At 56.3% G+C, this 20,319-nt stretch overlaps 2 protein-coding genes and 1 long non-coding RNA gene across 5 annotated transcripts in view; 2 read left to right on the forward strand and 1 right to left on the reverse strand.

Moving 5' to 3' along the window:
- MRC2 (mannose receptor C-type 2) overlaps positions 1–7,313 on the forward strand; it is a 56,666-nt gene extending 49,353 nt beyond the window's left edge. For 2 of the 3 annotated variants that reach the window (XM_036116227.2, XM_036116230.2), the window contains exons 21-30: positions 2,422–2,536; positions 2,667–2,830; positions 2,995–3,103; positions 3,625–3,863; positions 4,000–4,168; positions 4,261–4,410; positions 4,734–4,853; positions 5,040–5,219; positions 5,675–5,701; positions 5,966–7,313. In XM_036116227.2, the coding sequence (XP_035972120.2) occupies positions 2,422–2,536; positions 2,667–2,830; positions 2,995–3,103; positions 3,625–3,863; positions 4,000–4,168; positions 4,261–4,410; positions 4,734–4,853; positions 5,040–5,219; positions 5,675–5,701; positions 5,966–6,189 (1,497 nt within the window). In that variant the 3' untranslated portion in view covers positions 6,190–7,313. The remainder of the gene's footprint in view (positions 1–2,421; positions 2,537–2,666; positions 2,831–2,994; positions 3,104–3,624; positions 3,864–3,999; positions 4,169–4,260; positions 4,411–4,733; positions 4,854–5,039; positions 5,220–5,674; positions 5,702–5,965) is intronic. The other variant, XM_036116228.2, reaches the window with a different exon arrangement.
- A 5,776-nt stretch (positions 7,314–13,089) lies between these two features.
- MARCHF10 (membrane associated ring-CH-type finger 10) overlaps positions 13,090–20,319 on the reverse strand; it is a 72,808-nt gene continuing 65,578 nt past the window's right edge. The window contains 2 exon segments of the mRNA XM_078065893.1: positions 13,090–13,386; positions 16,661–16,703. Coding sequence (XP_077922019.1) covers positions 13,340–13,386; positions 16,661–16,703 — 90 coding nt within the window. The 3' untranslated portion in view covers positions 13,090–13,339.
- The window catches only part of LOC144380875 (uncharacterized), a 48,097-nt gene continuing 42,429 nt past the window's right edge, over positions 14,652–20,319 (forward strand). The window contains exon 1 of the long non-coding RNA XR_013445152.1: positions 14,652–14,944. This is a non-coding gene — a long non-coding RNA (uncharacterized LOC144380875). The remainder of the gene's footprint in view (positions 14,945–20,319) is intronic.

A 20,319-nucleotide genomic window follows, 5' to 3' on the forward strand; every position in this document is an offset into this window, starting at 1 on the left:
ATTCAAGCGAATATTATATCTTTTCGACCTTAAAAAAAAAAAAAAAGTAACACGTCTATTATTACAACTTGGGAAAAAACAGAAAGAAAGAAAATACAACTCACTCATCCTTATTTCCAGAAATAACCCCTATTAATATTTGTTACTCTGCTTCCTGCCTTTTTGCGCCTAATTGAGATCATACTACATAACACGATTTTGTATCCAGCTTTTCTTTCTCAGTGTTCTATTTTGAGCATTTTTCTCATGTCATCGCATTTTTCCAAAAATTTATTCTCGTGGCTTCTTCCACCAGATATAAAACAGAATATATGGTATATATGTACTTGGTCTCTTTCTTTTTTTTTTTTTTTTTAATTTTTTTTTTAATTTTTTTATTGTTATGTTAATCCCCATACATTACATCATTAGTTTTAGATATAGTGTTCCATGATTCATTGTTTGTGCATAACACCCAGTGCTCCATGCAGAACGTGCCCTCCTCAATACCCATCACCAGGCTAACCCATCCTCCCAACCCCCTCCCCTCTAGAACCCTCAGTTTGTTTTTCAGAGTCCATTGTCTCTCATGGTTCTTCTCCCCCTCTGATTTCCCCCTCCTTCATTCTTCCCCTCCTGCTACATTCTTCTTCTTTTTTTCTTTCTTAACATATATTGCATTATTTGTTTCAGAGGTACAGATCTGAGATTCAACAGTCTTGCACAATTCACAGCGCTTACCAGAACACATACCCTCCCCAGTGTCCATCACCCAGTCACCCCATCCCTCCCACCCCACCCCCCACTCCAGCAACCCTCAGTTTGTTTCCTGAGATTAAGAATTCCTCATATCAGTGAGGTCATATGATACATGTCTTTCTCTGTTTGACTTGTTTCGCTCAGCATAATACCCTCCAGTTCCATCCACGTCGTTGCAAATGGCAAGATCTTATTCCTTTTGATGGCTGCATAATATTCCATTGTGTATATATACCACATCTTCTTTATCCATTCATCTGTTGATGGACATCTTGGCTCTTTCCACAGTTTGGCTATTGTGGACATTGCTGCTATAAACATCGGGGTGCACGTAGCCTTTCGGGTCCCTACTTTTGTATCTTTGGGGTAAATACCCAGTAGTGCAATTGCTGGATCATATGGTAGCTCTATTTTCAACTTTTTGAGGAACCTCCATACTGTTTTCCAGAGTGGCTGCAGTACTTGGTCTCTTTCTTGATGTGTCAGCATCATTGTAAAGATACCAGTTACTCCCCTGTCAGAAGCCTTTGAAGTATGCGAGGCTGTCTGTCCCTTCACTACCTGGCCCCAGACACCTTGCTTTACTAGGTCTCTCCCCTCTGTTACAGCCCTGTAGCATTTGGATGTAGGGAGAGAGAGTGAAGGCCCGCCTCTCCCCCTAGCTTTAAGCTCCTGGAGGGCAGGACCCCTGGCCCCGGACATACCACCTAATACACTTGCACATGGTAGGGAGGCCCCGACTGTTTGCTGGACTGAGCTGATACTTCTTCTCTTTCGCTGCTGATATGATGTGACCTTGCTGGTTCTAATGTTATGACTAATTTTACTAGTTATTTAAAGGAGGCCTCAGAGTAGCTCTGAACTACTTCTGTGAAATGAAATGCAAGGGCTTTGTGATAAACCTCTCCCAAACTCTTGCATTATTTCTGGGTTTACAGTTTTCTACCCCAAATCTGACACTGGCATCAGTAAGCTGATGCTAGAACTCATCCCGATAGTAAGAGCGTCCCCTTGTGTAAGCACTTACTCTCGTGTCATGCACTGTTCTCTTTAATTCTTAACATGACCCCAAAAGACAGATATTTTTATTCCCACCCATTTTACAGAAAGGTTAAGTCAGATCTGGAACCTGACCTGCACCTGCTCCCTGGCCCTCTTTGCGACTCCAAAGCTTCCTTCCTTTCTTTCTCCCCCATCGCACTCAGGAGGGAAATCACTGGAAATCATTCATTTTCAAATAGTCTTCACTTGAGAGATTTCCCACCCAGCTGCTGCCTAACAAAGATCATTCAGACGTGAAGATAAGAGTGTTGTATGGATGAACATTAAGTTCACAGGACAAATAACAGATTTCAGGCAACACTTGGGAAGGCGTTTAGCTGAAATCGAGACAGACCTTGTCCCCGCGCATGGCCCAGGGGCTCTCGTCATAGGTAGTAGATCGTTTGGTGGCCTAAGGACGTCCTGCCACTTACAGACTCCCCCTGAGCGTCGGCAGGTGGACGTGAATGTGCTGTGCCAGGCTGAGAGGCTCGAGGAGCCCCGGATGTCCTGGTTCTGTTCTGTTGTCCTCACGGCCCTCGAAGCCTCCCCAGGGCCTGCCGCTGAGGGCTACCAGCAGAGTTTCTGGGTTTGTGGGACAGGGCGGTGGAGCTGGACATCACGCCTTCCCCTCCGCCCCAGTGTTTCCGAATCCAGGGCCAGGACCCCCAGGACCGTGTGAAGTGGTCAGAGGCACAGTTCTCCTGTGAACAGCAAGAGGCCCAACTGGTCACCATTGCAAACCCTTTAGAGCAAGGTAGGGCCAGCCCATGGGAAGGCCCCAGTATCCTCTGACACAGCCCCTCTCCCCCCCCAAAAATGGCTGGAGCAGAGCGGGCAAGGGGCTGTCCTTGTTGCTCATAACTCTCTCTTCTGGGGGACTGTAGCATTCATCACAGCCGGCCTGCCCAATGTGACCTTTGACCTTTGGATTGGCCTCCATGCCTCTCAGAAGGACTTCCGGTGGGTGGAGCAGGAACCTCTGCTGTATGCCAACTGGGCCCCCGGGGAGCCCTCTGGCCCTAGCCCTGCTCCTGGCAGCAACACACCGGTGAGGAGGCCCCTCGCTCTGCTCCCCGCCCCGAAACCCGCGGCCCTCGCCTTCACTCCCAGGGTCTCCCCTCTTCCAGCCTCTTTGCTCAGAGGGCAGCCCTCTGGGGGACTGGCACAAGGGCAGAGCTGCCGGGGCTCCTCTGAGCGGCTCCCTCCCCCCAGACCAGCTGTGCGGTGGTCCTGCACAGCCCCTCCGCTCACTTCACTGGCCGCTGGGACGATCGGAGCTGCACGGAGGAGACACACGGCTTCATCTGCCAGAAGGGCACAGGTAGGCGTCAGCCGTGAACTTGGGAACATCCGCACGGGCCCGATGCTGTGGGTCTTGCTGCGAGGAATGACGGAACACGGTCCCTGACCTCAGGGGGTCCCTTGGGTCACCCCCAGAGTCCACTATCTGCTTGGGAAGAAGACCGGGTGCCAATCAGAGGGAAAGGCAGTGAGGATCGAGGGGTCTCAGGAGGAAGATTTGGGGGTCTGGGGGGCTGACCAGGGGCAGCCAGACACCGGGCATGCCTGGTGTCAGGGAACCTGAAGTTGTGCGTCTGAGGTCCCTGCGGCTTCATGCCTGTTCTACAGGGGTTCCTGGGGTGGGAGTAGGTCAAGGCCGCTTCCTCTGTGGCTCGGCAAGAATGTTACTAGTAACAGAGGCAAACACTGTCCGTCTGTGCCAGGCGCTGGGCCCACTGGAGACCTAGTCTCTGCCCAATGTCTGGTGATCCCCCAGCTTCATGCCTGGGAATGGGGTGAGGGGGGCAGAGCCCAGCCTGAGCCCTGCCCCCTTCCCTGTAGACCCTTCCCTGAGCCCATCCCCAGCAGCGTCGCCCCCTGCCCCCGGCACTGAGCTCTCCTACCTCAACGGCACCTTCCGGCTGCTGCAGAAGCCTCTTCGCTGGCAGGACGCCCTCCTGCTGTGTGAGAGCCGCAACACCAGCCTGGCCCGCGTGCCGGACCCCTACACCCAGGCCTTCCTTACGCAGGCCGCCCGAGGGCTGCGCACCCCACTCTGGATCGGGCTGGCCAGTGAGGAGGTGGGCCGGGACTGCTCCCCCGATTGCCGCCCCCCCCCCGTCTCCTCCTGACTCCTTGCCTTACCTTACCTGCCTCTGTCCCCCCCCACTACTGCCGGCCCCCTTCCTCCCACCCTGACGGCCCCCTCGTGCCCAGGGTTCCCGGCGCTACTCCTGGATCTCGGAGGAGCCGCTGAGCTACGTGAGCTGGCAGGACGGGGAGCCCCAGCAGCCAGGGGGCTGCGCCTACGTGGACGTGGACGGGGCCTGGCGCACCACCAGCTGCGACACCAAGCTGCAGGGGGCTGTCTGCGGCGCGAACGGCGGTGAGCGGGGTCGAGGGGTGGGCAGGGTGTAGGCTGTCCCGGGGAGCACTCTGGGCCACTTCCTCAATCCTGCACCCCTCCCCTCCCCACAGGGCCCCCTCCTCCCCGAAGAATAAGCTACCACGGCAGCTGTCCCCAAGGGCTGGCCGACTCGGCGTGGATCCCCTTCCGGGAGCACTGCTACTCCTTCCACATGGAGCTGCTGCTGGGCCACAAGGAGGCGCTGCAGCGCTGCCAGAGAGGTGGGCCAGTGCAGGCCAGAGCCCCCACGGGGTCATTTCAGGCGGTGACCCCTGTCGTGGGCACTTAGAGGCTCCCGGAACGCAGTCCCCGTGCTGCACCCCACCCACAGGCAGCTGTCACACGGAAGCACCCCATCAGTTTCCAATACACAGAGCCCACGTGTGGCATCACACGTCAGTAACCCCGGACCTACGGGCACCCACACACAGATGTGCACTCCGCACCACCCTCCACTCAGGCTGGGGCCTCTCTCGGGGGGGGGGGTCCTCTGCTACCCCAGGGGGACCACTGTCATCCTGATATGGGCCTTCCTTGTGTCCAGCGGGTGGGGCGGTCCTGTCCATTCTGGACGAGATGGAGAACGTGTTTGTCTGGGAGCACCTGCAGAGCTCTGAGGGCCAGAGTCGGGGTGCCTGGCTGGGCATGAACTTCAACCCCAAAGGTGGGTACCCCGTGTGTGGCATCGGGAGGGAGGGCGTGGGGGGAACGCCTTCCACCAGGGCTTGGTGGGGGTGGGGACTCGCAGGAGGTGCGAATCAGTTGGAGAACAGGCCTGCTCTCTCCCCCCGGCACCTGCTCCTCCTCATCTCCTCTCCCCCACGCCCCCTCGATGTCTGCTTTCCCGTAGGAGGCACCCTGGTCTGGCAGGACAACACAGCTGTGAACTACTCCAACTGGGGGTCCCCTGGCCTGGGCCCCAGCATGCTGAGCCACAACAGCTGTTACTGGATCCAGAGCAGCAGCGGGCTTTGGCGCCCCGGCGCCTGCACCAACGTCACCATGGGTGTCGTCTGCAAGCTCCCGCGAGGTGAGCGCCCGGTGCACGCGCCGCTCGGCCTGCTGCCGCCTCCGCGCGGCGGTGCTGGGCCTGGGCCAGGGGCTGGCGCCTCATTCTGCCCGTGACCCAGCGGATGGGAGGGCACGAAGAGACGGGCCCCAGGGCCGCCGGGACCCTCCCCTGGGATAAACGGGTCTGTAGGAGGGACTGGCCCTTCCTACAAACTTCCAGACTAGACAGCAAACCCATCATTTTGTAGCGGTTAAGGGCATGGACAGGGTAAGCCACTTACCAATTCTGTGACCTTGGGCAAGTTCCTTAAAGTTGATGGCCTCAGTTTCTTCATATGCAAAATGAGGGTCATAACTGTACCTATGAGATCAAATGGGCTAATCAAGTGGCTGGCACTCCGGAAGTGCACTCTGCTTGCTTATTATTACTGTCACGTCTTCAGTTATTAACGGGTCCCCCCCTCTTCCTTGCAGCCGAGGAGAGTAGCTTCTCGCCATCAGGTGAGTCCCAGGCAGGGCTGAGATGAATCCTCTCCCGCCTTGGCCTTGGCCCAGCATGCTGGGCAGCGGGGGGGCAGTGCGGGGGGGCAGCAGGGGTGCAGGCGGGGGGCGGCAGGGGGCAGTGGGGGAGTAGCTGGGGGGCAGCAGGGGGCAGCTGGGGGCGGGCGGGGGTGCAGCCAGGGGGCAGCGGGGGTGCAACCGGGGGGGCGGGTGGGGGGCGCACCGGGGGGGCAGCCTCCCCACTGAGCGTTGGGCTTGCTGCAGCAGCGCTCCCCGAGAACCCGGCCGCCCTCGTGGTGGTGCTGATGGCGGTGTTGCTGCTCGGGGCCCTGCTGACCGCAGCCTTGATTCTCTACCGGCGGCGACAGAGCGCCGAGCGTGGGACCTTCGAGGGCGCCCGCTACAGCCGCAGCGCCTCCGGCCCCGGCGAGGCCACCGAGAAGAACATTCTGGTGTCTGACATGGAAATGAATGAGCAGCAGGAGTAGAGCCAAGGGCGGTGGGCAGGGTGGGCACAGGAGGAATGGGGAGGCCGGGCCCTGGGTCAGCCGGGCCCCCCACCAGCTGCCAGTCCAGGTGGCCTATGGAGGGGTGCCTTTGGGAGCCACTGTTGGGAGCTGGGGCTGATCAGGGCCTGGCTGGTGGGGTCCCTCCTCCCACGAGGGCTGGGCTGAGACCTGGCTGAGTGCAGAGTGGTGTTTCCCTTTGGGGGGGCGCTAAGGTCTTGTCACCTGGGCCTGTGTCCCCACAGTGACCAGAAGCAGGACGGGAGCCTCTTTCTGCCCCTTTCTCCCCAGGCCCCCCTGCCCAGGCCTGCTGACCCATGCCCCAGGACCCCCTCCTCATTGCAGAGCCCGAGGACCGTCCCCTGAGCCCTCAGCCAGCCTCTGTTGCTTCTGTCCTTCCTGGCAGCCTTGGCTCTGAGCCCCTCTCCCCCTTCCGTCCCCCTGCTTCTCATGCAGCCCTTCCTTCTGAGCCGGGGCCGCAGGGTTTGGGGAGCCTTGTGGCTCATGGTGGGTGTCAGCTGAGGCGGCCAAGCATCTGTCATTCCTGTGCTGGCTGCGGTGGCCCATGGGGCATGGAGGAGGGGCCTGGCTTGGGCCTGAGAACCAGGGCCCCACTGGGGCGTCAGCTGGGCTGGAAACAGGACTGGGAGAGACACCCTGACCCCCAGGGGGTAACCGGGCTAAGGCATCATCTCCTGCTGGTTGGGGGAGGGCTCTGTCCCTAAAGAGTCCCCTGTGGGGACCAAAGTAAGTTCCCTAACGTTTCTAGCTCCTGCCTCTGGTTGGAAGAGAGAGGGGAGGGGGTTGCCAGAGTCCTGGGGGGCCCAGAAGCAGGAGACCGCCCTCTAGTGGGGCCCAGAGGAACAGTGCCCGAGCTCCTGGAGGGGCCCAGTCCCAGGGCGCTGACTCAGTGCCTTTCCAAGAGGCCGGGACCCCCGCCTAGGCTGGGGCGACGGCCAGTCCCTGTGCCATGGGGCGCGGGACAATGTGAACACGGACTCAAAGACATGGTCCTTTTCTGTAGTTCTTAATTTTTTTTAATGTGCCATTATTGTGAAAAAAAAAAAGCAAACAAATAAAACACCTTTAAGAGGCTTGAGAGAGAAGGGTTTCGGCTTTGTTCTGTTGTCAGCCTCGTTCCTCACACCGCCTCAGAGATAAGTGTCGTGTGTGGAGCTCGAGTCGTGTGTTCCTTCTGCAGTCCTCCATTTTGCTTCTGTCTCTGGGCCCCGCGGAGACGCTCTGCACTCTGGTCTCTTCTTCTGGGCCCTTGCCTTTCTGGGCCTGCTCACCATGTTCGCTGTGACTGGGGATGAGTGTGTGGGTGACAGACAGCTGTGTGCGCTCGGGCAGCTTAGCTCACCTTTCACCATGTGCGAGATGGGGGGACGCACTTCCTGGGGTTGCTTTAAGGCTATTTGAGGATTAAATGAGATCATCTGTGCCAAGCAGTGAGCCCAGAGGCTCCGAGCTCATGCAGTAAGTGCTACTGTTATTTGGGGGCTGTGGCTCCCAGGGGAGCGTTCGAGGTGCCCAGGTCAGCCCTGGGCGGGGGCGGCGGGGGGGGCCTCTGAGCTGTGAGCAAGCGCGGATTTGTCCTTGCGGAGTTTGGGCTCGGGGCAGGGCCTCTCGGGACGTCCCTCCCAGCAGTATTCACGCAGGACCTCGGAGCTGGAGACCGAGCAGCCAGCAAAGAGAAGGCTCTGCTAGGAAGTGACGGACCGCTCTGCCAGTCCTGCGAGGTGCTGTGCGGAAGGCTGAAACGGGCCGCGGGGAGGGGCTGTTAGTTTGGGCTGGGCGGTGGGGCAGGGTCTCGGCAGAGGAATGAGACGAACCTGAAGAAGGCGAGGGAGTGATCGATGCAAATATCTAGGCAGGTGGCGGCAGGGGGGTGCGTGGGGGGGGCCCCCACCGTGGTGGTCCCTGGGCTGCCGAGGCCCAGCAAGGCCAGGCTGGCTGGACGGTGGGGAAGGGGAGCGAGGACAAGCCGGATTGCCCCAGTGCCCCAGGCCGTGAAGGCCGTGGTGGAGAGTATGGATGTTATTTCAAGTCTAGTAGGAAGTCCTAATCCAGCTGTCCCCTGAGGACGGTGGTGTGGACCTCGGCAGCGGTCACATTCTGGACGCACGCGTGTGTTGCACACGTGCTTTACCTCATTCGTGATTTTTTTAAAACAAGTTTCTATTGTTCTGAATAGGTAATACCACCACGTGGTTCAAGGCCTAAACCTAAACGGTACGAAAGGATACACATCGAGAAGTCCAGGGCTTTTGGCCTGGACAGCAGGGTAAATGGGGTGCCCGTTTTTGAGCCAGGGAGCCCCGGGGGGTGGGGGGGGCTGGTGAATCCATGACTGAGGTGGAGCCAGAGGCCCTCCTCACGATCTCTGCCCCCTGCAGCCCCAGCAGCGGATTTCCTGACGGGCAGCAGCAGGGCCCCGTGGACGGATCTGGTCACTTTGGGAGGGAGCCCCAATCCCATGGACGGGGGGGGGGAGGGGGGGGTTCCTTAATGATTAATCCACTTCACCCTGAAGTGATTTGCTCTCCAAATTGGGAAACGGCTCCCTTTGTGAGTTAAGTGCGCTACCATTGTCTGCAGCTCAAAAGACAGCTCCACCAGGCCGCAGGGAGCCCCCTGGGGCACAGGCCCTCTGGGAAGCACGCCGCTGACCCTTGCCCTAGGAGAGAAGCGAAGCTGGGGGTGAAGGCAGGGGCACAGGATCCCTGGGGGTGGGAGGAGCAGCCGAGGAAGCCGAGGACGCAGATGCCCAGTGCTGCCTGGGGGTAGTGATGGTGAGTGTCCAGAGGTTTAAATCATTCCAGAAATACCTGTCCTGGCTCTCCTTCCCATCCCTCAGATGGCTGTCGTCCCCACCAGAGCCCTGCTCCCCACCCAAAAGCATTTCAGACAGCTTCACAGGCACCTGGGGGCCCCCCATAAACCTTGTTCTGAGCCTTTCTGCTTGGGGGCTGCCCAGAGGAGGGTAAGGGGATGCTCTGGCAGCTGTCGGGGCAGGAGGAAGGCTCTGGGCCAGGGTGGGGGGGGGGGCTTGGGGGGGTTGCCATTTGCCTCTGATTCCAGGATAGTGCTGGTTCTAGTGGGGTACACAGCCTCCTGCCCTTCTGCTCGTTTCAGTTCGGTAAACATTAAGCACTCCTCTGCGACCATCCTTGCTGGGGGTAAGATGCCCTGAGACCCAGCCCGGTGGGCTTGGCAGAGGGCACGGTATGCCCGGCACCAAGGCCAACCTTCACTTGCAGGGCTAAGCTGGCTCAGCTCTGGCCCCCAGGATGCTCAGTGACAGCTCACTGGAGCCATGAATGAACGGGAGAAGAGTGTCAGGCCTGCTCACCACCTCTCCTTGTCAAGGCAGAGATGGCCTCCTCCCAGGTGTCCTGGCAGAGCCGGCCTGGCCCAGTGGGCAGCACTGTGAGGCGGCAGGGGTGAGGAGCCAGCCAGCCACACCACATGGCTTTCCTGGAATAGGGCCGGCTGAGCCCTGCCAAGCTGCCTTGAGCACCAGCGCTTGAGCGTGTTACAGGCACAAGGTAGAGCATTGTGTCTGGAGGGCAGACCAGGAGAAAGGGGGGCAGGCGGAGGAAAGGGGAAAAGGAGAGGAAATAGGGAGGGGCCTAGAGGGGGGACAAGGAGATGAAAGTGCCCAGACGTTCCGGCCTTTATCTTAGGGGCCAGGGCTGCCAAGAGGCCCCAGGAAAGGGCTGACTTGGATCCTGACTCCCACCAGGGTCGGCACCACTTGAGCTGTAGATTGCAGTCCCTCAGTCCCTCCTTGTCCAGAAAAGCAGGCAGGCTGCCAGCCCTCGAGGGAGGAGAGGAGCTAAGCGTGAGCAGGCGTCCCCCACCCCTTGAAATGGATTTGTCGCTGGCGCTCAATGCAAAAAAATGACTATCTTCTGATATAGCAGCAGATGGCATGAGTTTGGTTTTAGCTGTTTCCAGGAAATCCTGCTCTGCTAAGGCTTTCTGATCCAGTCGATGTTCTCCCCTTTCTTCCCCGGCACCTCTAAGTTCTGTGGCGTGTCCTGGGACCTGGTCCTTGGTCATTGAACGTCCCTGCTGGTTCATGCAGAGATGCCCTTCTTTTGCCCTTTTGTGTCTCCTCCCCAAGCCCTCCCCGCCAGGGGCTCTGGTGACCACCCATTCCCAACTTCTGGAGTTGGTTAAGGATGTTAACCATGTTAAGGATGGCCGGCCTCTCAGGCAGGCCAGGAGCGTAGCCTTGGCCACCAGACTGACTTCACCTTGTAAACTTGGGCACATCACATAACTTGCCTGAGGTTAGGTTTGTGATGGTTAATTTTATGGGTCCATTTGGATGCCCAGATAAGCTGGAAAAGCATTATTTCTGGGTGCATCCGTGAGGGTGTTTCCAGAAGAGATTAGCATTTGAATGGGTAGACTGAGAAAAGAGTATCTCCCTCCCCAGGGTGGGTGGGCATTCCCCCAATCTGTTGAGGGCCTGAGTACAACAAAAAGGCAGAGGAAGGGTGAATTTTTCTCTCTGCTGGAGTGGGGACATCCATCTTCTCCTGCCCTGGAGAATCAGCTCTCCTGGTTCTTGGGCCTTCAGACTTGGGCTGGGACTCAGAGTGTTGGCTCCCTGCTTCTCAGGCCTGCAGGTTTGAACTGGAACGACATCACAGGCTTACCTGGGACTTTAGCTCACAGATGGCAGGTGGTGGGGCTTCTCAGCCTCCATAACTGCGTGAGCCAATCCTTCATAATAAATCTCTTTCTACATATTTATAAATATATCCTACTGGTTCTGTTTCTCTGGAGAACCCTAATTCAGGTTTCCTCTCATGTAACACGGAGTTAATATGTACCTCACAAGCTTATTGTGGGTCCCTAGGCCCAGCTTATAGAAAGTGGCATCTGTGGGTTCATATCACCTTGATTGGACTTTTTCTATATATGATCTGTTGCCCCAATAAGACTATGCTCCTCGGGGGTAGGCGTCATGCATTTGTCATGTGTCCTCACAACCTGGCATATGATGATGGTTGATACATGTTTGAGGGTCACGATGAAGCCAAAGACTTTTTAAAAAATACTCATGTTCCATCCACTGGGTCTCCACCTCTAATAGACTCTGGCAGTATTTACTCAGTTAGAAAGGGGCAAGGTAGTCCTTTTCCCCAGGGTCTTTTAATAAATGCGACTTGATTCTTTGGGCACCTCGGGCCATGAGAAGCCCCATCAGTGGGCCCCTGGGTCATCGCAATGTAGAATTAATGGTGTGGGTAGACATCAGTTCTGTGGTGTCTCTCTTTCCACCCCCAGATCTCTGAGGAGGCACTCCTGGTTTCCTGGGTCAACTGTTGAAATCGTTTTCAACAACCCAACATTGGCTGACGGGAACCTGGGTGGGTCTCAGGATAGCTGCCTCAAACACTGTCACATTTTATAGCAGACTTGGCTTGTCAGAACATTTCTAGGGCCACTTCGGATTCCATCAAGCTGTCTATACAACTTAGTTTTAAATATGCATTGTTCCTTCTTAGACATTTCTCAATGTTGGCTCCTGGACAAATCTTTCATCTTCAGTCAACCTTAGAATCCGGTTGAAAAATAAAGGCCCATTTTCGCATAGAATGACTAGGGCTTGGGGCTGCATTTGTGAATGGAAGAATTTAAGATTTTAGGGGGGTTTTTGTTGTTGTTGTTGTTGTTGTTTTTTACATCAGGGAGATATTTTCAACTGGAATGGCTCTTGTAGGTTCTGTTAACATTCAAGAGCATCCCTTTGCTTTGCTCTTGGATCTTGGAGCTAGGCTGTCTGGCTATATCCACCAGTTTGCAGGAATGGAGTCACTTTAAATGTGGAGCATGTCAGGGATGGACAAGATTTTGAGGGACTTCAATCAAGTCCAGACTTCCTAAAACCCTGTTGGCAACACTGTTCATCTCAGGCGAAATCCTCTTTGCAGCAAAATCTGCAATGTCCCCTCCTGGTCTTGAAGGTGGGAGGGAGAAGCCCCTCTTTCTCTTCATTATCCCTTTCTGTCCCTCCTCTCTCTCATTCTCTGTCCCTTCCTCCATTTTTAAAGAAAATTTATTGAGGCACATCCTACAGTTACACCATAGAGCTCACCCGCTGTGAGGGCACAGTTCAGTGAGCTTCAGTAAATTTATCTGGTCGGAGAAGCTTCCCCACGAACCAGTGGTACAGCACCGTCATCAGCCAGATCCTCCTGAGCCCATGTGCCGGCAGTCTCTCCTCCTAGTCCCAACCCTGCAACCACTGATCTGTCTCTATAGTTTTGCCTTTTCTAGAAATTGCGTGTAAATCGAATCATACACTATGTTGATCTTTGTGTCTGGCTTCCTTCACTCAGCATCATGTTTTTGCATCTATCAGTACTTCATTCCCTCCATCCTTATTTTTTGACTTATCTTTGTCTCTCTCTCATACGCACACAAACACTCAGTTTTCTCACTAACCTTCCCGGACCTTTTTTTTTTTTTTTAAAGTAGGCTCCAGGCCCAGCACGGAGCCCAATGCAGGGCTTGAACTCACGTCCCTGAAATCAAGACCTGGGCTGAGATCAAGAGTCAGGACGCTTCACTGACTGAGCCACCCAGGCACCCCTGACCTTTTTTCTTTTTTTTCTTCTAACCTCACATCTTGATCTGGTCTTTGGGCCCTAGGGTGTAAATAGGAGAGTAGTGTGGAGACTAAAAAAAAAGCACAAAAGGAAGCTGGGTGAATAAAGTCATTTTATTGAAGATGCGGCCCGATTCCACTCAGGGTGGAGGGAGGCCTGAACAGGCGCCCCGTGCAAGGGGTCTCCAGGCTGCAGGGCAGCAGGGGCTGCCCGGCGCCTGGGGCTTCTGGCCATGGGGGGGGGGGCAGCAGGGCCACCAGCGGGGACTCAATGAGCCCCTGCTGCCTGGCTTGTGCCGTCGGGGACTGCGCGGGTCCCTGCTGCTGTCCCTAATGCTCAGGCCAGACCCCAAGGAGGGAGGGGCACACGGTGAAAATGGTAACTGTAAACACTGTGGTTTCAGTTTCAGTAAAGAGGAGGCAGGACGGAGGCACGTGGGGACATAGAAAAAGCGGCTGTGGGGAGATGTCTTCGCAGAGCTCCGGGGGCCAGCTGCCTTGCTAGACAATGGGGCTGTTGCTGTCATTTCCATCCCCCAGCTCAGAACCTGGAAAGCAAGGAGGTGTCTCAGGCTGGAGGGCCATGGTGGACGGTGAGCTCTGCCGATGAGGGCGTGCTCCCTCCTGCCCCCCACTCCAGCCCTGGGCGTGCACGCACACACACACACACACACACACACGCACGCACGCCACAGTGCCTAGAACAGTGTGAGTAACAGAGGCTGCTCTCTCTGGAATCCTGGAATGCCCCTCCGAGCTTCCAGCCAGGCCAGGACAGAGGGGCCATAAGCCCCTCAACAAAAGCGCCTAGGTCCACATCCTCACCCGACCTGGGGCAGCAAAGGTTTGCAGGCGGAATCCTTGGAGGAGCCCTGCCTCCTCTCAGGGTAATGCCCCCACATGCTCACCCCTTTCCTTAACCTGGCACGGAAGTCGGGGGTGGGGGAGTTGACCTAGGTCTTTAAGAAATCTTTCAGACATCAAACGACTGGAGGTAGAGGGCCATGTGATGGGAGGAAGAGGAGCAAAGAGGCAGTCGGAAGGCAGTGGGGTCCGAGTGGAGGAGGTGGAGTCTGGGGGGGCGGTTTTTATTCTTGGGGGAGACTCTTGTTTTCAATATACTTTTCCCACTGGCTTGAGTGAGTGCTCCCGGACTGTCTGGAAACCACTGAAGGGCAAAGAGCAGGAGCAATTGACATGCCCCCATTCGTACCAGGACCCTCTCAACCTCTACCTCAGCTACAGGGAGGCCCCAGGCCCACGAGCTGCCTCTGGGCCCTTGCCTATCCTGTTCTGTCCCCCAAAACTAGTTTCCTTGACCTGTGTGTATGGGGGTGAGGTGGTCCGGCCCAGCCCTTGGCCTGACGACCCTCAAGCCTGCTCCTGTCCACACCCGTGTGGATGGCCACAGGAGGTCTGTTCCCCTCCCAGGCCTTGGACTTGGCTGTGCCAGCTGGGGAGCGGCTGTGACGGGGGGGCTGGGTCACAGAGCCATGGGGCAAGTAGTCAGACTCGGGCACACCCGCGCAGGAGCTCGCCCTAGCTGCTTCCACCTCAGGGCTTCCCGTGGCATGTGTGGGCTCCAGGTGCCGGGGAGGGGGAGCCCCAGTGAGAACGTTGGCAGGGGCACCACGGAGCCACAAAGAGGCTGGCGTCTCCTTGGGCCACCTGGTGGGCCCTGATGTTTTGTCTTTTTCCTCCCTTTTCACCTGAGCTGAGCTAGGGCAGCAGGTCACAGCTGACTCGGCTCTGGCAACAACCCATCTTAACGAAGGGCTGCCAACCAGGTGAGTCATGCCAGGCTGCTGGGGACCAGAGAAGAGTGTGGCCAGGGGGAGGCCGGGAGGCGTGGGCATCTGGCTGCCCCGGCTTTTTCTCGATCACGGCCCTGGCGGGAAGCCAGACCAGAGCTGCCCCTGACCAACGTGCCAAGACTGTCCCTCTGCGCCGGGCTCTCCTCCACCTCGGCGGCCTCCACCCGTGTCCGGGATGGTGCAGGGCTGGCGGCAGGTAGAGAGGGCCTAGACCTACAATTCCAGGGGAGATCTGGCCGCCCCCACTTTGGGGCGGATCCTACAGCCAGTCCCAGCTTCCTGAGGAGGGATGGTAAGTGACGATCAGCGGGACCATCTGCCTCTGAGCGACGCAGGCACTCACAGGGAGGGTCCTCGCGCCTCCTCCGCGGAGACTCGTTTTGAAGCAGCGCCCCAGGGATGCTCTTCTCCTGCCCTCCAGAGAGGGCAGTCTTCCCTGCGGCCGGGGCTCGGACGCCCCCCGGGGGAAAGGCTGGGTCCCCGGCACGGCAGGGCGACAGCGGCCCGCGCTGGGCACTAGGGGTCGCCCCTGCCCATGCGAACCGCCGGGCGCGCGGGCCGCAGGTTTCCCGGGACCGGGAAGAGCCGCCGGCGCCACCGGGGCGGGGGGCGGGGAGGGGGCGCCGCCGAGACCCTGCCCCGAGCCGCGGGGGCCCCCCAGCTGCTCCCCGAGGTCGGCTCGCGGCCGCGCCCTTTCGGCGCAGGGGCTCCCGCGGGAGGCCGCCACTGGGACCTGCGAGCGAGGCGCAGAGGCGCTGTTCCCCGAGACACAAAGGTCTTTTCTAGATCTCCCCGCTCCCTTCCCGCTCGCTCCCTTCCCGGCTGCCGGAGGGGGAGCAGCAGCCCCAGGTGCGCCCAGGCGACAGGGCCTGGCGGCGGGGTCCCCGAGGGGCCCCGGGACGGTCACCCGGCGGGGATGGACCCCGTGGTCGCGCCCAGGGCGGGCACTCCGGGCTCCTTTTGTGAACCGAGGGAAGCGTCCCCTCCCCGCGTCTCTGAGAACGGTCAGCCCGGGTTCTCAGCACTGCGTGCCCTGAATAATCAATTGGCTTCTCGAGGGTCGTCATCTGGGCCCCACCCTGTGGAGCTTTGAGCCGGTGCAGCTTCTCCGGGCGGGCCTGTTGGGGGTTCCGCCGGGATGACCAGGGGCCCACCCCAGGGTCTGAATTCGAATCTCCGGGAGGGGCCTCGGAATCTGCACTTTCGGTAAATTTCCCAGGTGATTCTGATGGCAAAGCCAGTGTGGGGATCACTCTTCACTTTAAACCTGCCTTAGGGCAGGCAGTTGTAAGATTTCTCCCCTGAAGAACTTCTGGAATTGGAATTGTCACACCCCCCTCAGTCCACTGTGATGTTTATTCTCCCTGCTGAGGGAGAAGCTCCTCCTGAGTCTGGTTGCAAGCCCTCCTGCTTTAATTAAGCACATTTTCTTCAGCTGGGTTTTCTATGGGATAACGAACCTGTTGGAAGACAGCTGTCCTGCCCTCCTTTGGGGGACCTTTCTCAGGAGACCTGTTTTCCTTGCTCAACCTGTGAATGCTGCGGCCCCACCTGACCTGGCCGCGTGGTGAGACGATCCGTTGCAGCCACTGACTCCTGAATGAATGGGGTCCCTTCCTGTAGGGGCTAAACAGCACCCTTCCAGGGTTTGGAAGATAACCCAAGAGGCTCCCCAAATACTGGATGCTGGAAAAATCCCAGCAAAGGAAAAGGGGAAATAAACCTGCAGCAAGTCATCCTGTGCCCGCCTGACGATACCATCTTCCCTTTAGTTGGCCCTTGTCCTTGCTTTCAGGATGAATTAAAATCCTTATCTGCTCTGCATCTAGTGGACTTGGGACTCAACTCCCTGACGGCTGCCGCTAGACTTTCCCAAGCTTTGTGGGGTTATTTATGCCTCTGGGTGGTGGTCATTACTTCCTTCCACAGTATGAAGTTCCACACAGTCACAGAAAAACAGTAAATTAGCAAACACCCTCAAAATGGCAGGACTGACCCCCAAACCTACTTTCATTTTCTTCCGGTCTGGATTGTGGGTAATTTCTTGACAACTATGAGAAAGAAGACAAAGAAAAATGAATTGTTTTTCCAAAGCAATTGTGAACAGATGTATAATTCCCCGCTCTTGGGAATGTTCTGGGAATCTCTCACATCACCTTAAAGGGGCAGAGGTGCCAAGGGCAGTGTTGATATTCAGCACCTGCGGGGGCTTAGCCTCGTGCTAAAGGCAGGGCAGAGGGAACCCAGGTCACCTTCGTTGGCGGTTCAGGGCTTCTAAATTTGGCCGTGGGAGCAGACTTACTTCCTTTCGGCAATTGATGTGAACAGCAGAAGCCCATTCTGAGGGTTCGAGAATCACATTTACAAGCCATGGGGGTGAAGGCCGTGCTAATTGGCCACTTGCCTCACCCCTGGCTTTTAAACAATCAGTTGTGTTCTCTGCCTGGCAGGAAGCTGCAGGCCCATCACGGCTCTGGGCTCCGTCTTTGTTGTGACTTTATGGCATTTTCTGCCACAATAAGAAACACTGTGTACTCCGTGGGAGCCCATTGTGCCAGGCTGCGAGGAGGTGGGCTCCTGTGCAGAGGGCTGGTGCTCCGCCCCCCGAGAGGGAGAAGAGGGGCTTTGTGACAGGCTGGAGGGCAAAACAAGGGGTGCTGGACACTGTTACTGGGGCAACTGCTGGCCAGTGTGGGGGCAGCTGTGGCTCCTGGGTCCCCGTCACCCGCAGGCCGGGGGGGGGAGGGCAGGAGAAGGATGGACTTTCTTCTAAGTCAATTCTACATCAGGACTGTGCCAGCCGCGGCCCCCATCCCCTCCAGGCTGCTAAGCTGGCCTCATCCCGCCTCGAGACTCGAGACTCGAGACTCCGTGCCAGGTGACCGCCTCTGTATGTAAGCCAGCTCTCAGTCCTCGAGGAAACGCCATCTGGGTGAGTAGGGAAGTTTTCCCAAATGAGGGCCAAGCCTGGGCCTCCAATATTTTGGGTAGATTTGGTTCTTTGAGGCAAGAGTTTTGGGGTTTGTAGAAACGGTGTGAATGGAAGGGCCCGGAGAAAGTCTCACCCACAGATGGGCCAGTGGAGTTTCAGAGCTCCTTCAGGACCCTGCCTGTCCCCCCAGCCAGCCACTGCCCCCCGCCGTGCCCCTCCCCCGAGTGTTATACAGGTGGAAGTTTCCCGACAGGTGAAATGTTACTCCAGCATACCTGGGGCAGGAGAGCAAGGCAGTTCTCGCTCCGGGAGGTCACGGGCACTGTCATGATCCCTGGGAGGTCTGGGGTCCCACTGCCCTTTGCCTTTTAGCTCATGGACAGAGATTCTTTCTAGCATTTTACCTAGTTTATTGAAGTCGGCCCTTAAGAGGTACAGGGGAGCTGCCATGGGCGGGCAGGGAGAGGAATTCGGGGAACAGGTACATTTCATTGGGGAAACAGCATGGTGTAGAAGGCCCGGCTTTGCCTTCAGGGCGCTCACCACCTCACTAAGGAGACAAATTGTTTGTTTATGGGATCACTGGACACCCCTGGAAGTCCCAGCCAGGGAAGATCTTGTGTTGTCAATACATAGCCTCTGGAAATTCACTGGGTCCACTGGTTCTCTTGACCAAGGGCTACTTTCCAGTTATTTCCTGTCTTTATAAATATGTGAGTCTCATCTTCCAACTTGATCAGAAGTTCTTCAAAGAATGGGACAACATGGCATCATGTCCGGTAGCCACTTTCCCTGATCCCCATCTCAGCACCTGGTACAGGCCAGGGCATGAATGAATGAGTGAATGAATGATCATCACCATGGGCAAACATTCATCACTGGGTGTCCTAATGAGACACAACCAAGGAGCCCAACGTGAATGGGTTCTCCAGTTCTGATAGGTAAAGGAGAGAGAAGGGGTTGGTCCCCCCCCAACATGGTGCCTCTTTTGTGCTAAATGTTACCCTCAGATTCTGAGTGTCTTCTCCAAGAAGATGCCAAGACTCAAATCCAGAAGACTGTGAATTTGACAAAAGCTATTTGGGTCCCACTTCACTGGCTATTTGTACTGGTCATTGCTTGGTGGTTTTAGTGGGTGAGGTCTATTTCAGGGTTTCTCAAATTAAATGTAAGCTTTAGGAGTGCTGCCCTGTCCTTCCTGCTTCCTCCCACCTTGGTTCCCAGATTGCTCCTGGTGTCACTGACTCCTTCTCTAGGATAGTTTTACCAGAAACTTCTTTAGACTCCATGCGTCAGGGCCTTGGTTCTCACCCATTGGGTTGTGCTGTGTGCTGTTTGCTGCGTGTCCCAGAGGCTAGCATTGCTTACATTAGCTGGCTGACGTCATGGCCATCTGTAACCTATATCAAACTCTGGGTGCTTTGAAGTTCAATGTGCAATAAAAAGTTCATTAAAAAAGATGGGGAATCATGAAAATGAGGTTATGGAAATGTTAACAAAGGATCATTTCCTGCTTCCTGTACATTTTTCCCCCTTTTTTTTTTTTAATGTATTTCTCTGAGGAATTTATGTCACCATTAAAACGATGGAAGAGTTAAAGGAAGGACAGGCCTGGGTCAAAAAGAGGGTGAGATTCCTGAGGAGATCTCTGGGCCAAGGCCCAGTCCGTTTTCTTCATTAAGAGCTTGGGAGTCTAAAGGGAGAATTTACGCCGGGAAAAAAGAAAAAAAAAAAGGGACAAATCTAGAATTCTCAGGACTAATGGTTGGAACCCAGCAGTTTTCACAGGGATGGCTCCAAATGGATGGCAACAGCCTGGTGTCATTGTGAGGTCTGCAACAGGGTCAAGAACCCTTGGAATCGCTGGATTCCAGCCTCCGGGCAGGGACTGGTGCCCCTTACCCACTTGAAGAAGAAGAGGAGAGAGACATGGAGAGAGATGGGAAGCAGGGGACAGAGAAGAGAAGGTCAAGAGAAAGGGAGGGACACGGGATAGGGTGGCAGAGGGTCACTAAAACTGCCTTGTGGCTTGCCAGTCATGACCTTCTAATGCGAGCAGAGGTCAAGTTTCAAGCCTCGAGGGGTGTTAAATGCTAAAAGCAGATCAGTCCCTGGCATGGCCTTAAGGGAGTGCTCTTTCCTGGCCTGGCCACAGCCAGGCATTTAGCCTAGAGGGAAGGCCCTTGGGAGCTCTGTGTTCTGACTTGACCGTGGCCAAATGGACATTCTGGGGGACTTTGCTAAGGCCAGGCTCCTCTCTCCAAACTACCTGGCCTCCTGGAAGGCTCCTGGTTCTCATATTAAAGGAAGGGCAGCCACAGATGATGATCCCTGGTAAATACACTGTCACTTCTCTAATGGCCAAATGGGACAGCACCTTTATTTCTTGGCATTCACACACCCAGAGATGCTGGAGTAACACACTCTGGGAACCAAAGCTAAAGAAACAGTTCTCCTTGGGGGAAGGTCTCCTGGTTTTCATGGACCCTCCATGCTTGGGCAGTGGGCATTGCCCAGACATAATGCACGCTCAGCCCCGGCAGCCTTGCTGACCTCTCTTTTGGGGGGGCAAATATCCCTAGAGACCCACTTGCTTCTATGACCATTAATGACCACTTAATTACTACTCCTGTTTAATAGTAAGCAATTATGCAATGATCGCTTACTTTTCAGCCCGAAGGCCACTGTGCGTACACTTACACAGAATCCGTGCCACATCTGCGTCCTGGCGATGA

Source organism: Halichoerus grypus, chromosome 2 (genome assembly GCF_964656455.1).
Source record: "Halichoerus grypus chromosome 2, mHalGry1.hap1.1, whole genome shotgun sequence".
NCBI lineage: Eukaryota > Metazoa > Chordata > Mammalia > Carnivora > Phocidae > Halichoerus > Halichoerus grypus.